The sequence below is a fragment of the Saccopteryx leptura genome, chromosome 11 (genome assembly GCF_036850995.1).
Source record: "Saccopteryx leptura isolate mSacLep1 chromosome 11, mSacLep1_pri_phased_curated, whole genome shotgun sequence".
In the NCBI taxonomy this organism is placed as follows: domain Eukaryota; kingdom Metazoa; phylum Chordata; class Mammalia; order Chiroptera; family Emballonuridae; genus Saccopteryx; species Saccopteryx leptura.
The window spans coordinates 54324941-54341365 of NC_089513.1; the positions used below are offsets into that span (position 1 = coordinate 54324941).

Sequence of the window (16425 nt, forward strand, 5' to 3'; positions counted from 1 at the left end):
CTCCCTTATCATATCTCTGATTTTCTTTTTAGACAGTGAGAAAACTAAAACTACCTTCCATTATCTCAAATATTATATGTATATTTATTTGCTCAATCCCCCTGAACATTTTCAATTTTTTTCTGGTTCTGAAGGTTACTCTTCTCATCTCAAGCTCTAACATCCCTAGACTGATCCTACATAAATACCTACCTGCCTTGCTCTGCTCTGAGTAATGGCTTTAGGCTTTAAGACTAAATTTATGCAGAAGAGAAAGTGGTTATTTGTCTTTTAAAGAAATTGATATTTAAATATTTAACATTGCTACTACTTTTTTTTATATTTCCAGTATCCATCCCCTTTAGCCTAAAAAGAGCTTTCTTTAGCATATCTTACAGAACAAGTCTGCTGGTGATAAATCCTCTTGAGTTTTATTCACCTGAAAATGACTTTATTCCACTTTCATTCTGGAGGGGTGTTTTTGCTGGATATCTAATTATTGTTTGACAGGGTGTTTTTTTGTCTGTTTGTCCTTTCTGGATTTAAAGGTGTTACCTTACTGTCCTTTGACCTGCATTGTGTCTGATAAGGACTCAATGTGTCCATATTGTTTTCCCCTTGATGTAAGTGTTGTCTTTGACTGCATTCAAATTTTCCATCTATCTTTGGTTTTCAGTCTGACTTTAAGACACCTAAGTGTACTTTTTTTGTGTTTTTATCTACTGGCTGAACTAATTGATTTTTAGAAAATTTTGGAAACTTTTAAACATTTTTTTCTTGAAATACTTTTTTCTTTTTTTTTTTTTGTAAAATTTTTTTAATTTTTTTTATTTATTCATTTTTAGAGAGGAGAGAGAGACAGAGAGGGAGAGAGAGGAGAGAGAGACAGAGAGAGAGAAGGGGGGAGGAGCTGGAAGCATCAACTCCCATATGTGCCTTGACCAGGCAAGCCCAGGGTTTTGAACCGGTGACCTCAGCATTTCCAGGTCGACACTTTATCCACTGCGCCACCAGAGGTCAGGCAAATACTTTTTTCTTTATTACTCACTCTCTTCTCTGAAATTTCAACTATATACATATTACATGACTTAACATTTTCCTAGGTCACTGGTCAATGTTTTAAATGTTTAAAAGTATACTTTTGCCTGACCAAGTGGTAGTGCAGTGGACAAAGCATCGGACTGGGATGCAGAGGACCTGGGTTTGAAACCTCGAGGTCACCGGCTTGGGCTCAGGCTCACCAGCTTAAGCATTGGATCACCAGCTTGAGCACGGGGGTCACTGGCTTGAGCATGGAATCATAAACATAATCCCATGGTCACTGACTTGAACCCAAGTGTCGCTAGCTTGAATCCCAAGGGGTCACTTGCTCTGCCATAGCCCCCTGGTCAAGGCACAAATGAGAAAGCAATCAATGAACAACTAAGGAGCCACAGCAAAGAATTGATGCTTCTCATCTCTCTTCCTTCCTGCCTGTCTCTTCCTATCTGTCCCTCTCTCTGTCTGTCAAACACACACAAAAAAGTAGTTTTTGTCTTTCACATTGGATAATTTCTATTAATTATTTTAAGTTGACTGGCCTCTTATTTTAAGGTTTGTCATATGTTCTTAATTCTTTTAGCAAATTTTTATTTAATATACAGTTGTCCCTCGCCATATTGTGGATCACTTTTCACGGTCTCACTGTATCGCGGATTTTTAAATTGTATATATCTAATTTTATATTGCAGATTTTTTGCTTTATTGCGGGGTTTTGTGGTTTATAGGTATTTTTATACGTTTATTATTTTAATTATTTTTGCAGTAAAATAAGCATTTTCTACCCTAAAAAATTGAAAACCATATAAAAATATGAATTAAATTAACATATTAAAAATATTACTGTATATTTACTGTTGAGTGCCCATATAGAATTTTGTATGTTGTTAAAATTATGTAACTTTAAGAGTGTAGAAAGTGTTTAAGAGCATAAGAAGTGTTTATAAGAGTGTAGGAAAGGTTAATAACAGTGTGAGAAAGGTTTATAAGAGTGGGAGGAGAGTTTATAAAGCCTTAAAATATACATAAACAATGAAATAAATATAAGGTCGTTACTTTGCAGATTTTCACCTATCGCTGGCAGTTCTGGAAGCTAACTCCCACAATAGATGAGGGGTCACTATATTTTAATTTCTAGTTATATAATTTATATTTTAGTCCTTTTATTTCTTCTTTTTTTCTTTTAGAATTTCTTTTATTAATTTTAATGGGGTGACATTGATAAATCAAGGTACATATATTTAGAGAAAACATCTCCATGTTATTTTGACATTTGATTATGTTACATACCCATCACCCAAAGTCCAATTGTCTTCAGTCACCTTCTATCTGGTTTCCTGTGTGCCCCTCCCCTCCCCTCCCCTCCCCCACCCTCGCCCTCTTCCCCCTCCCCCCCAACCACCACACTCTTGTCTGTGTCTCTTGAGTCTCTTTTTTATGTCCCACCTATGTATGGAATCATATAGTTCTTAGTTTTTTCTGATTTACTTATTTCACTCAGTATAATGTTATCAAGGTCTATCCATGTTGTTGTAAATGATCCGATGTCATCATTTCTTATGGCTGAGTAGTATTCCATAGTGTATATGTACCACATCTTCTTTATCCAGTCATCTATTGAAGGGCTTTTTGGTTGTTTCCATGTATTGGCCACTGTGAACAATGCTGCAATGAACATGTGGCTGCATGTGTCTTTACGTGGCAATGTTTTTGAGTTTTGGGGGTATAAACCCAGTAGAGAGATTGCTGGGTCATATGGTAGCTCTATTTTTAATTTTTTGAGGAACGACCATACTTTCTTCCATAATGGTTGTACTACTTTATATTCCCACCAACAGTGTATGAGGGTTCCTTTTTCTCCACAGCCTCTCCAGCATTTGCTATTACCTGTCTTGTTAATAATAGCTAATCTAACAGGTGTGAGGTGGTATCTCATTGCAGTTTTGATTTACATTTCTCGAATAGTTAATAAAGATGAGCATCTTTTCATATATCTGTTGGCCATTTGTATTTCTTCCTGGGAGAAGTGTCTGTTCATGTCTTCTTCCCATTTTTTATTAGATTGTTTGTTGTTGAGTTTTATGAGTTCTTTGTATATTTTGGATATTGGGCCCTTATCTGAGCTGTTCTTTGAAAATATCCTCTCCCATTTAGTTGGTTGTCTGTATGTTTTGTTGTCAGTTTCTCTTGCTGTGTAAAACCTTCTTAGTCTGATGTAGTCCCATTCATTTATCTTTGCCTTCACTTCCCTTGTCTTTGGAGTCAAATTCATAAAGTGCTCTTTATAACCAAGGTCCATGAGTTTAGTACCTATGTTTTCTACTATGTAATTTATTGTTTCAGGTCTTATATTTAGGTCTTTGGTCCATTTTAGTATAAAGGGACAAACTAAAGTCGAGTTTCATTATTTTGCATGTGGCTTTCCAGTTTTCCCAGTACCATTTGTTGAAGAGGCTTTCTTTTCTCCATTGTGTGTTGTTGGCCCCTTTATAAAAAATTATTTGACCACATACATGTGGTTTTATTTCTGGGCTTTTGATTCTGTTTCATTGGTCTGAGTGTCTATTTTTTCTGCCAATACCATGCTGTATTAATTGTCGTGGCCCTATAATATAATTTTAAGCCAGTTATTGTAATGCCTCCAGCTTCGTTCTTTTTTCTTAGGATTGCTTTGGCTATTTGGGTTTTTTTTTTTAGTTCCATATAAATCTGATGATTTTTTGTTCCATTTCTTTAAAAAATGATATGGGAATTGCATTAAATTTGTAAATCGCTTTGGGTAATATAGTCATTTTGACTGTATTTATTCTTCCTATCCAGGAACAAGGAATAGTTATCCATTTCATTGTATGTTTTTCAATTTCCCTTAACAGTGCTTTGTAGTTTTCATTACATAGGTTCTTTACTTTCTTTGTTATGCTTATTCCTAGGTATTTTTTTTGTTGGAACCTTGAAGGGGATTATTTTTTTGAGTTCGTTTTCTGATGTTTCATTGTTGGCATATAGGAAGGCAATGGACTTCTGTATATTAATTTTGTATCCTGCGACCTTACTGTATTGGTTTATTGTTTCTAGTAGTCTTTTTGTGGAGTCTTTGGGGTTTTCAATGTATAGGATTATATCATCTGCAAAAAGTGAAACCTTTACTTCTTCTTTTCCAATATGAATACCTTTTATTTCCTTTTCTTGTCTGATTGCTCTGGCTAGAACTTCCAGCACTATGTTGCATAAAAGTGGAGAGAGTGGACAACTTTGTCTTGTTCCTGATTTTAGGGGAAAAGTCCTCAGTTTTATGCCATTTAATATGATGTTAGCTGATGGTTTATCATAAATGGCCTTTATTATGTTGAGATATTTTTCTTCTATACCCATTTTGTTGAGTGTTTTAAACATAAAATTGTGTTGTATTTTATCAGATGCCTTTTCTGCATCTATTGATAGGATCATATGGTTTTAGTCCTTTGTTTTGTTGATATAGTGTATTACATTAACCGTTTTACCTATGTTGAACCATCCTTGTGATTCTGGGATGAATCCTACTTAATCATGATGTATTATTTTTTTAATATGTTGTTGTATTCGATTTGCTAGTATTTTGTTTAGTATTTTAGCATCTGTATTCATTAGAGATGTTGGTCTGTAGTTTTCTTTTTTTGTGTTGTCCTTGCCAGGTTTTGGTATGAGGGTTATATTGGCCTCATAAAATGTGTTTGGCAGTATTGCTTCTTCTTCAAGTTTTTGGAAGACTTTGAGTAGAATAGGAACCAAGTCTTCTTTGAATGTTTGATAGAATTCACTAGTATAGCCGTCTGGTCCTGAACTTTTATTTTTGGGGAGGTTTTTAATAGTTGTTTCTATTTCCTCCCTGCTTATGGGTCTGTTTAGGCCAGGGATCCCCAAACTATGGCCCACGGGCCACATGTGGCCCCCTGAGGCCATTTATCCAGCCCCCGCCACACTTCTGGAAGGGGCAGCTCTTTCATTGGTTGTCAGTGAGAGGAGCACAGCATCCTGTGCTCCTGGAGTACTGTATGTGGCAGCACCGCAAAGCGCAGCGTCACTCACGTACAGTACTACTTCCAGTGTTGCGGTACGCACGTGTCACGGCTCAGGAAGTGTGTCATATCACTTGTTATGGCTAGCAGTGACAAATATAGAACCGGACATTGACCTTCTTATTAGCCAGAAGCAGCAGGATGCTTTGTGTCTCTCATATATATTTTTAGTTTAAGATTTAGTCAAGGATTAGGTCAGAGTTTATGCAAAGATTTGAAGCTCTTTCCTATGTGGCTCTCTCTTAACAAGGATATGCCTTTTACTTTCCAGCTGTCTGGCAACCCATACTCTATTTTCTGACTTCTGAAACAAGTAAGACTGGTTTTCTGACCACAGTTATAAAGTTGTATAAGTATGAATCTCACTAATGTATTTCCTTTAATGAAAATTTTATTCTTTTTCAGTTCCTGCCCTTTCCAGTTCCTGTCATAGTTATTTTTGTGTACTTAGTTCAGAGTTCATAATTGTTACACAAAGGACTGCCATTTCTATACAGGCTACTCTACTTTTCCTGGAAGATTTTATTCCTTTTTAAATATGGTTTCCCAACAAACTTACTAATGATGTGCATTAGAACAGAATGATACAACTAGATTCACCTTTGCATTTTCTGTTAAAGGGACAGTTTATAAAGCAAACAAGCAATAAAAACAAGAAAGTAAATGAAAGATTTGCCCAGCTAAGACACTGGACCTGTTAAGTATATTAGAAGGTTTTGCTAACAAACCAGTGATACAATAATGTAAGCGAAGTCCAAGACTCCTAGACTGATCATTTCACAGTCTATTTATAAATGTCTAATCTGCTCTTTAGACAGTCCTCATTCAGGAATGCCTGTTTAGCAGAGTTCTCAAAATTGTATGCGTAGTACACTTTCTGTTACAAGATGTTATTTTTTAATTCTTCATTTCTGTACCTGGAATTTACAATTGCAATAGATTTTTATTATGATGAATTTTACATTTTTAAATTACCTTCTGAAAATCAGAAAGATTACCTTATGTTCAGAATAAGGAGAAAAGTAAGAGAACAAATATCTATTGAACATATACTCTGTTCGAGGATTTTGCTATCTGTGATAACTACATTGATAAAACCATCCTCATAGCCACCTGTTGTGGTTCAGCCACGATGAGTCTATTACGGGGTCCTTTAACGGGAAAAGGTATGGAATTAAATACCTTTTAAAACAAGAGAGAATTAAAGATATATACATAAAAATGGGTTCGGGAGGACCACGTGGCGAACAGTCACTACTGTTCCTAAGCCAATGCAATGGCAGCCCCCAGAAGCACATTCGTCTTTATTCAGGGAAAAAAAAACATGGCCCATTAGCAATTCAGTTGTTTCTGAGACAACTCAAACACAACCCCCACCATATCATTTAGATCTAACTTTACACCAATAAGAAACTAGCTTTCAGCCTCTTCCGGAGAACATGGGTGGGACAAGTGAGAATCAGGTATAGCTCTTTATTAACTGGGCAGGTGAGGTGGGGGGTTAGGCCCAGCATCTCTGTGCCCTGGATATCCAGATTATAAAAACACCCTGTTTATATTTTGGTCCCCAACAGATCCCCCTTTTGTATTTATTAAAATTTCAATTTGTGTATTGTGATTCATACTCATTTGAATTCCCATGTTCCAATTTGGAGGCAGACTGGAAAAACATAAAATAAATAAAATTAAAATAGCCAATGCTAACAGATACTATAACAAGTGTCCTAATATAATGAAGTGAATAACACCTATTAGATTATCAAGCAAAGTCTTAACTAATACAACAGGATTTAAAATAAAATTCTTGGGCCCTGGCCGGTTGGCTCAGCGGTAGAGCGTCGGCCTAGCGTGCGGAGGACCCGGGTTCGATTCCCGGCCAGGGCACACAGGAGAAGCGCCCATTTGCTTCTCCACCCCTCCGCCGCGCTTTCCTCTCTGTCTCTCTCTTCCCCTCCCGCAGCCGAGGCTCCATTGGAGCAAAGATGGCCCGGGCGCTGGGGATGGCTCCTCGGCCTCTGCCCCAGGCGCTAGAGTGGCTCTGGTCGCAATATGGCGACGCCCAGGATGGGCAGAGCATCGCCCCCTGGTGGGCAGAGCGCCGCCCCATGGTGGGCGTGCCGGGTGGATCCCGGTCGGGCGCATGTGGGAGTCTGTCTGACTGTCTCTCCCTGTTTCCAGCTTCAGAAAAATGAAAAAAAAATAAAATAAAAAAAAAAATAAAATAAAATTCTTACAGTCTAAAATGTCCTTAACATGTTAATTACTTTCACCAAGTCCATGTTGACACCATCATTGCTTCATATTATTTGTAAATGTAACTTAACCCCACTTCAGTCTGAAAACTGTCCCAAGGAGCAGGAGTTACACACATTCAGGAAAAGTCCACAAGGCACTGGAGTTGTGGTCACCTTTCCACACTTTGCAGCTAGAGTCTAAGTCCCAGTGACCACTGCTTCTAGCTGGTAACAATTCAGGTAGACTGGAAAAGCCATCTGTAGCACGTATGGAGACAGAGCTTCTGTTTTCTTTAAACTGGAGAGGTGAACTCAGGGTGCCTTTCCCTGGAGCTCTGAAACCATGGCATGGTGAAGAGAACTTTGGGATATACTATGCTGGGTGGCAGAAGTAAATTCGTAACTTTTAACAAAATATAGTAAATGCATTTTTAAGTAACATTCTCATACATCTAGTGCTTGACTTATTACCACGATTGGTTCCAACAGACTGGTCGTAACACAATTTGGTCGTAAGTTGAGTAGGCTATATGTACAGTACTGTGAAATGATGTTATAAAAATCTTTTAAGTCATATTTTATAATTTTCTTTCATTATTGTTATATATCATAATTTTCTTTGTTCATTTTATGCCATTTGTATCATCTCTACACCATTTTGTTTCTTATTTTTACATTCATCAGGTTTAAGTAAAACATTGCATTACCAGTACAACTGGTTTAATATTTGCAAAGACAATTTTCTTTTGGTAGACATTTTGGGAGGGGTTTGATGAAAAATATCCAAGAAACAAAACACAAATTGCTGTACCACGTCTGGGATAACAGTTGAAATGGTGCACATGGAGATGGTAGTGCTGCCGGAAGCTGGTCCACACTGTCATATGCCCAGCTGGGCAACGCTTGTGCTGCCAGACGCGGAGCAGTCGTGGCTAGCGATTGTGGTCATAAAGTCAAATGCTCATAAGATGCATAGGTCATAAGTCGATCGATAATGGTATTTATTAAAACATTTCTACCCTACTAATTAACAGAAAAATTAAAGAGCACATTAAAGCTGGAAAATTCTAGTGTGGCTTTCATTATTTTCCTATATTATTAACAAAAATCTATACCTTTGTTAGGGAAATTGACTCTGCTTCAACCTCTGAAGCTGCAGCAAGCAGCCTGAAGTTTGAAGCAGTTTAGCCAAAATTAGCAAGTCTTTAGGATCCACATTTCATTCTATTTAAATTTAAATGAGCGTGCTATACTTGTTCCAATTAAAATTAAAAATTTGTAGGGATATCATTTTATTTTTTCAATATAAAGCCGGCATTTTCAATTTTTTGCATGCAGGAACTTAACAAATCTCATTTAGACAACATTAAACAAAGACCAAACACAAACAAGAATCAGACAAGGTGGACAAATCAGACAAATTAGAGAGAAACCCGAGATTTTAGAGATTAATGGCCTACTTGATCTTTATGCAGGGCTATTTTGATAGGAACATAAAGGATAGAAACTAAACAGAACTCTCTCTCGAAAAGTTTCGAGAATGGCCATCTTTGAGATTCTGTTTAGCTACATCCAAACAGGCGTTCCCTTCACCCTCTTTTCAGGCATAGAACAGGAAAGAAATAAAATGAGTTTAAAGAAAGAGAACAACAGGAAAATGTTGTAATTTTCCCAAACTCTTAAGTCTTTTTATTTACTAAAGAAAATCAAATAACACAACTTTAAAAAACATCTCAGTCTTCTAATCATTCTTAAATTCTAATAGCTGCTTACAGCTTGCAGCCAAAATCTCTCCATTTCAACCCCCACCGAAAGGCAGGTTTAGCTTATTTGGAAGGGGAATACTTTCCCGCTCCTCTCCTGGGGCTGGGGCTCCCAGGCAGAGCCAAACCGCCTTCACACAAAGGTCAGCCTGCGGTAGAGCGCTACCGGCCCCTCTTCCCGCAGCCACCGAGATTTGGGGCCCCGGGCCTTGGAGGCACTTTCTCTGCTGCTGTGCTGCAAGCTTGTGGGAGCCTGACATTCTAGCAAAGGAGGCTGCGCTGCGCACCTGGCCTGCGCCATTGGTGGGACACGCCCCGCCCGCCACCTGCGTGCACCTGCGGGACATGCTTTCTTTGCCGCCCATGGGTGTGGCCACCTGTGCGTCTAAGAGGGGACCATGCCCGGGTACACTGGCGGCTACTTGGACTCAAGGCAGTGGCTGTCACGGCTTCTCCTGATTATGCTTTCGGAAACTTGGCGGTGTCTGGAGCCTTGTATTTGGTGCGTGCCTTCCCCTCGGCACACCTTTTGTATGCGGATTCAGAGCACTGGCCGGAGCTCTCTCCTGCCCCATTTGTGTATTTTTCGCCCTGCTGACCTGGGAAGCCACCGCTTCTGCCTCCACCTCTGCCTCTGCTATTGCCTGCTTGCTTCACTTCAGAGGCATGGGGCAGGGCAAGCCCTGAGGCCAGCGCGAACCCTAGTCCGTGGGTGGCCTTGTCCCTGCCTGCCACTTCACCGGCTCTCGGCTCATCACCTCTGCCTGGGGAGGCCAGCCTTCTGCTCTTTGGAGCCAAGATTTCCAAGGGCCTAAGACAAAGACGTTGGGAGCAGAAGGTTGCAGAGCCGCAATGTTTAAAATGGCCACAGCCGTGATATTCCCATTTTCCGAGTTACTCTCAGACTCCAAGCTCTTTACATTTACATTCCTCTGTTTCTACCTCATTTTGATCAAACAACTTATTCTCAAAATAAAAAAATATTTGTACAAAAAGAAAAAGGTCCCTCACTTTTGAACCTAGTATTCTCATAGTTACTTACTCCCAAATTATTACTATACTCTCCCCCCACACTGTACTTAAAAGCTTCACTCTCAGAGAGCTTTAACTTACTTCGTGTGCTCACTTCTGGGGGAGTTCCATTACCTCTCTGCTTTCCCTTTTCCGATGCCCCCACGTTGGGTGCCAATTGTCATGGTTCAGCCATGACGAGTCTATTATGAGGTCCTCAAATGGGAAAAGGTATGGAATTAAATAAATGAGAGAGAATTAAAGATATATACATAAAGATGGGTTCGGGAGGACCACATGGCGAAGAGTCACTACTGTTCCTAAGCCAATGCAATGGCGGCCCCCAGAAGCACATTCGTCTTTATTCAGGGAAAAAAAAAAATGTGGTCCATTAGCAATTCAGTTGTTTCGAAGACAACTCAAACACAACCCCCACCATACCATTTAGATCTAACTTTACACCAATAAGAAACTAGCTTTCAGCCTCTTCCGGAGAAGATGGGTGGGACAAGTGAGAATCAGGTATAGCTCTTTATTAACTGGGCAAGTGAGGTGGGGGGTTAGGCCCACCACCTCTGTCCCCTGGATATCCAAATTGTAAAAACACCCTATTTATATTTAGGTCCCCAACAGCCACCTAATAATTTTGTTGTTATTACCTCTTTTTGCCAAGAGGACATGGAGGACAAGAGGTTTCCTAAAGCTTTTCCAAGTCATTCATCCAGTAAATGGTAGACTTGGGATTTTAACTTCTTTTGAGTGATTCAAAAACCCTTTGGTGTGCTATTAAACCCTTCTTTTTCTATATGGCTTTAGCTTAAATATTTATATTTTATTCTTTTCTGAATTGATAGTCCTGATATGGCTTATATTTAACTCTCTGAAAGGAAAAATACCTTTCTCAACCTGCCAATTAACCTTACTATACTAGGAAATACTTTTAAATGTGACTTATTTTAAAAATACAATACAGACTTTTCATTCATTTTTATAGGCCTTTTTTATAATTTAGAAAAAAAGACAGTCTTAATCTGTTGTTTTCTGGTATTTCTTATTCACTGATATGCACACGCTTGCATATATACACGCCATTCAATCAGACAGAGAATATTCTAACCTTCTCTTGGTCATGTTATCTTACAGAAGGAGAACTTGAAGCAGAGTGGTTGCAAGATGTGGGTTTATCAACCCTGATCTCTGGTGATGAAGAGGAGGATGGCAAAGCCTTACTCTCCACGTTGACTCGAACCCAAGCAGCTGCAGTGAAAAAGAGATATAATACTTATACTCAAACCATGAGAAAAAAGAACAAGCAATCTGTCAGGGACGTCAGAGACATCTTTGGAGTCAGTGAAACTCCTGTAAGTAATGAACACTGCTGAAAAAGTTTGTTTTGTTTGGGTGGGAAGGGGAGGAAGAAGCTAAACATAGGAAAACTATTAGAAAAAGCCATTCACCTTCTCAGTTTTAAAGAAAACTAAAACAGACAGCACAGTCCAAAATTTTACAAATTTGAAAATGAAGCTATCGTTCCTTAAATCCTATTCAGCAGTCTACCTCAACACTAAATTTATTTCCTTCAATGAAGTTGTAGAATAGCTGCAGTGAAGCAAAGAGCAAGTCTTTGTGGATGGGATAAAAAGAGCCACTATATAAGCCTAAATGCTGAAGGAAAAGAGGTCCAGGAGTCCTGGGAAATTAGAAGCAAGTATGGGTGGTTTGTTTCAAATGGGGGTGTAGGTCTGTCCTGGCTGGATAACTCTGTTAGAGCAAGCATTGTTCCAATGCACCAAGGTTGTGAGTTCAATCCCTGGTCAGGGGGCGTACAAGAATCAATCAATGAATGCATAAATAAGTGGAACAACAAATCGATGATCCTCTTCTCTCTCTAAAATCAGTCAATAATTTTTTTAAAAAAATTTTAATGGAGTGGGCAGGGGGGGAAGAATGAGTAGGGTATCCTTTATGGTTAAATACATTAAAAAGTTACAAAATTGAAAGAGATAAACATTAATTAGATAGGAGAGAGAATGATCCATAAAAAGCATAAGGGAAGCAACACATGTTTTCTAAGGAATGGCTGGTTGAAATTCCAGCTTACCTTGAGCAGTTCCATGGCCACACTTACTTCAGAGACTGTTCGTCATGTTTTCCTATTTTTTTTTGTATGTTTGTTTTACTGCAAGCTCTGCCTCATAGCTCATTCATTCATTCATTGCATCATTGCAATGTTGCATTCCATAATTGCATCACTGATGCAACAAATACTTATTGGACATTATATCTGTGCAAAGGTCATATATTAGATTCTATACAGATAGGAGTCTTGGAACTTTGGGTATTATTAGTATATAAATTTTAAAAAAGTTGATATTCTGCTGCAGTTACAAATAAAGTTGCTTGGGGCAATTTAATCACTCTGATTTAAGGTTTTCTTTTGTTTAATTGTAGTGTCAGTAATGACATAAATTAAACCTTTAAGGATATTTGATAGCACGCATAGTTGAAGACCCAGTTTGATTTGGTTTGTAAGTTATATCTTCTCTTAGATATATTAATCACATTGGGTATTTGCCAGGGCAGCTCACATATATTTAGTTAACCTTTTGATTTGTGCTAATAATGTCCTAGAATAGCACTATCTTTTAGAACTTGCTACAGTGATAGAAATGATATATTTCTGTGCTGTCCAATATGATAATCCCAGTCTCATGTGGCACTACCATTTGAAATATGGCTGGTGTGAATAAGGAAGTGAATTTTTTGTTTTATTTCATCTTAATTAATTTACTTTTAATTGAGTTTATTGGGATGACACTGGTTTGCAAAACCATTCAGGTTTCAAGTGAACCAACTCAATAAAACATCTGCATTCTGCATCGTGCGCCATTGCCCCAGGCAAAGTCTCTTTCCATCCTCATTTTCCTCCACTTTGCCCATCTCCACCTGTGTTACTGGAATAAGCCAGGATTCTCATTGTCTGTCACCCTTCAGCCAATTCCTCGAGAGAAGGACCGAGTGGATATAAGGACGTCCTTTATTTCAAATTGCTGCAATCCAAGAAAACAGTGAACTAACGTCCGAAAAACTGTCATAACAATCTCAGTTGCTCAGACATTATATACCTTAGGGAGGTTAGTAATCTACTAAATTTTGGTTAGTCAGCGGCAGGGAGCAGGAAGCAGGGAGGTCCGGTGTGCCGGAATGTCCTCTAGCTATTCTTTGTGTCAGTGGAGTGATAAACTGGGCACCCTTGATCTTGTTTTTGGGATTCGAGTATCCTGTGTTCCTGGGAATTCATCTGCAAAGTAACTCCCTATATGCGTCAGAGGAACACGAAGCAGAAATTACAAGGTTCATGGGTTAGGAGTGAGAATTTCATGAGACAGGAATGTATGAACGAAACTGCTTGCTTCTAAAGACAAAATATAATGTGGCCCTGGCTGGTTTACTCAGTGGATAGAGCCTCGGCCATCATGCAGATATCCTAGGTTTAATTCCTGGTCAGGGCACACATGGGAAGTGACCATCTGCTTCTCCCCCTTCTTTCTCTCTTCCTCTCTCGTAGCCAGTGGCTTGATTGGTTCTAAAGTCGGCCCCAGGATCTGAGGTAGCTCAGCTGGTCTGAGCATCGCCCCCAGATGGGGGTTGTCAGGTGGATCCTAGTCAGGGTTCATGTGGGAGTCTATCTCTCTATCTCCCCTCTTCTCGTTAAAAAAAAAAAAAATATATATATATATATATATATATATATATATGTTTTATAACTGTGTGTATAATCTAACTTAATGAACCTAATTTCTGTTCTTTATTCACCATTATCACTAGCCCTGCTTCCCTTTCCTTCTGCCTATCACCACACTGTTGTTATGTGTTATGTAAATATGTTTTCTGGCTAAATACCTTCACCTTCTCTCATTCAGTTTGGCAACTTCCCTCCACTCTGACAGCTGTCATTATGTTTCCTGTGTCCATGCCTGTTTCCTCCCTCCCTCCCTCCCTCCCTCCCTCCCTCCCTCCCTCCCTCCCTCCCTCCCTCCCTCCCTCCCTCCCTTCCTTCCTTCCTTCCTTCCTTCCTTCCTTCCTTCCTTCCTTCCTTCCTTCCTTCCTTCCTTCCTTCCTTTTAATGCTTCTGTGCCTATCATGTTTGTCAGTTTATTTTGTTCATTAGATTCCACATATAAATGAGATCATATGGCATTTGTCTTTCTCCGACTGGCTTATTTCACTTATCATAATAGTCTCCAGGTCCATCCATGCTGTGGCAAAAGATAAGATTTTCTTCTCTTTTTAATAGCTGCATGGTATTCCATTGTGTAAATGTACCACAGCTTTTTTTATTCAGTCATCTACTGATGGTCACTTGGTCTGTTTCCAAATCTTGGCTATTGTCAATAACTCTGCAATGAACATAATGTTACATATATCCTTTTGAATTGCTGTTTCAGGATTCTTAGGATATAATCACAAAAATGGGATTGCTAGTTCAAAAGGCAGTTCCATTTTTAATTTTTTGAGGAAACCTCATACTGTTTTCCACAGTGGCTGCCTGAGTATGCATTCCCACCAGCAGTGCACGAGAGTTCTCTTTTCTCCACATCTTCACCAACACTTGTTTGTTGATTTTTTTCATGACAGCCATTCTGGCAGGTATGAAGTGATATCTCAATGTGCTTTTAATTTGCATCTCTTTTTTTTTTTTTTTTTTTTTTTTAAATAAATTTTTATTACTGGTAATGGGATGACATTAATAAATCAGGGTACATATATTCAAAGAAAACATGTCTAGGTTATTTTGTCATTAGATTATGTTGCATACCCCTCGCCCAAAGTCAGATTGTCCTTCGCCACCCTCTATCTAGTTCTCTGTGCCCCTCCCCCTCCCCCTAACTCTCCCCCTGTCCTCCCTCCCCCCACCCCTGGTAACCACCACACTCTTGTCCATGTCTCTTAGTCTCATTTTTATGTTCCACTAATGTATGGAATCATGTAGTTCTTGTTTTTTTCTGATTTACTTATTTCACTCCTTATAATGTTATCAAGATCCCACCATTTTGCTGTAAATGATCTGATGTCATCGTTTCTTATGGCTGAGTAGTATTCCATAGTGTATATGTGCCACATCTTCTTTATCCAGTCTTCTATTGAAGGGCTTTTTGGTTGTTTCCATGTCTTGGCCACTGTGAACAGTGCTGCAATGAACATGGGGCTACATGTGTCTTCACGTATCAATGTTTCTGAGGTTTTGGGGTATATACCCAGTAGAGGGATTGCTGGGTCATAAGGTAGTTCTATTTGCAGTTTTTTGAGGAACCACCATACTTTCCTCCATAATGGTTGTACTACTTTACAGTCCCACCAACAGTGAATGAGGGTTCCTTTTTCTCCACAGCCTCTCCAACATTTGCTATTACCCGTCTTGTTGATCATAGCTAATTTAACAGGGGTGAGGTGGTATCTCATTGTAGTTTTGATTTGCATTTCCCTAATAACTAATGAAGCTGAGCATTTTTTCATATATCTGTTGGCCATTTGTATCTCTTCCTGGGAGAAGTGTCTATTCATGTCTTCTTCCCATTTTTTTATTGGATTGTTTGTTTGTTTGTTGTTGAGTTTTATGAGTTCTTTGTAAATTTTGGAAATTAGGCCCTTATCTGAGCTGTTGTTTGAAAATATCATTTCCCATTTAGTTGGCGGTCTGTTTATTTTTATATCAGTTTCTCTTGCTGAGCAAAAACTTTTTATTCTGATGTAGTCCCATTCATTTATCTTTGCCTTCACTTCTCTTGCCATTGGAGTCAAGTTCATAAAATGTTCTTTAAAACCCAGGTCCATGAGTTTAGTACCTATGTCTTCTTCTATGTACTTTATTGTTTCAGGTCTTATATTTAGGTCTTTGATCCATTTTGAATTAATTTTAGTACACGGGGACAGGCTGTAGTCGAGTTTCATTCTTTTGCATGTGGCTTTCCAGTTTTCCCAACACCATTTGTTGAAGAGGCTTTCTTTTCTCCATTGTGTGTTGTTGGCCCCTTTATCAAAGATTATTTGACCATATATATGTGGTTTTATTTCTGGGCTTTCTATTCTGTTCCATTGGTCTGAGTGTCTATTTTTCTGCCAATACCATGCTGTTTTGATTATTGTGGCCCTATAATATAGTTTAAAGTCAGGTATTGTAATGCCCCCAGCTTCATTCTTTTTCTTTAGGATTGTTTTGGCTATTCGGGGTTTTTTATAGTTCCATATAAATCTGATGATTTTTTGTTCCATTTCTTTAAAAAATCTCATAGGAATTTTGATGGGAATTGCATTAAATTTGTATATTGCTTTGGGTAATATGGC

General features: G+C 38.7%; 1 protein-coding gene across 7 annotated transcripts in view; it reads left to right on the top strand.

The window, feature by feature from the left end:
- Nucleotides 1-16425, top strand: part of ARHGAP28 (Rho GTPase activating protein 28) — a 240942-nt gene that overhangs the window by 126368 nt on the left and 98149 nt on the right. For all 7 annotated transcript variants that reach the window (XM_066352930.1, XM_066352932.1, XM_066352933.1 and 4 more), the window contains one exon: nt 11224-11441. In XM_066352930.1, the coding sequence (XP_066209027.1) occupies nt 11224-11441 (218 nt within the window). The remainder of the gene's footprint in view (nt 1-11223; nt 11442-16425) is intronic.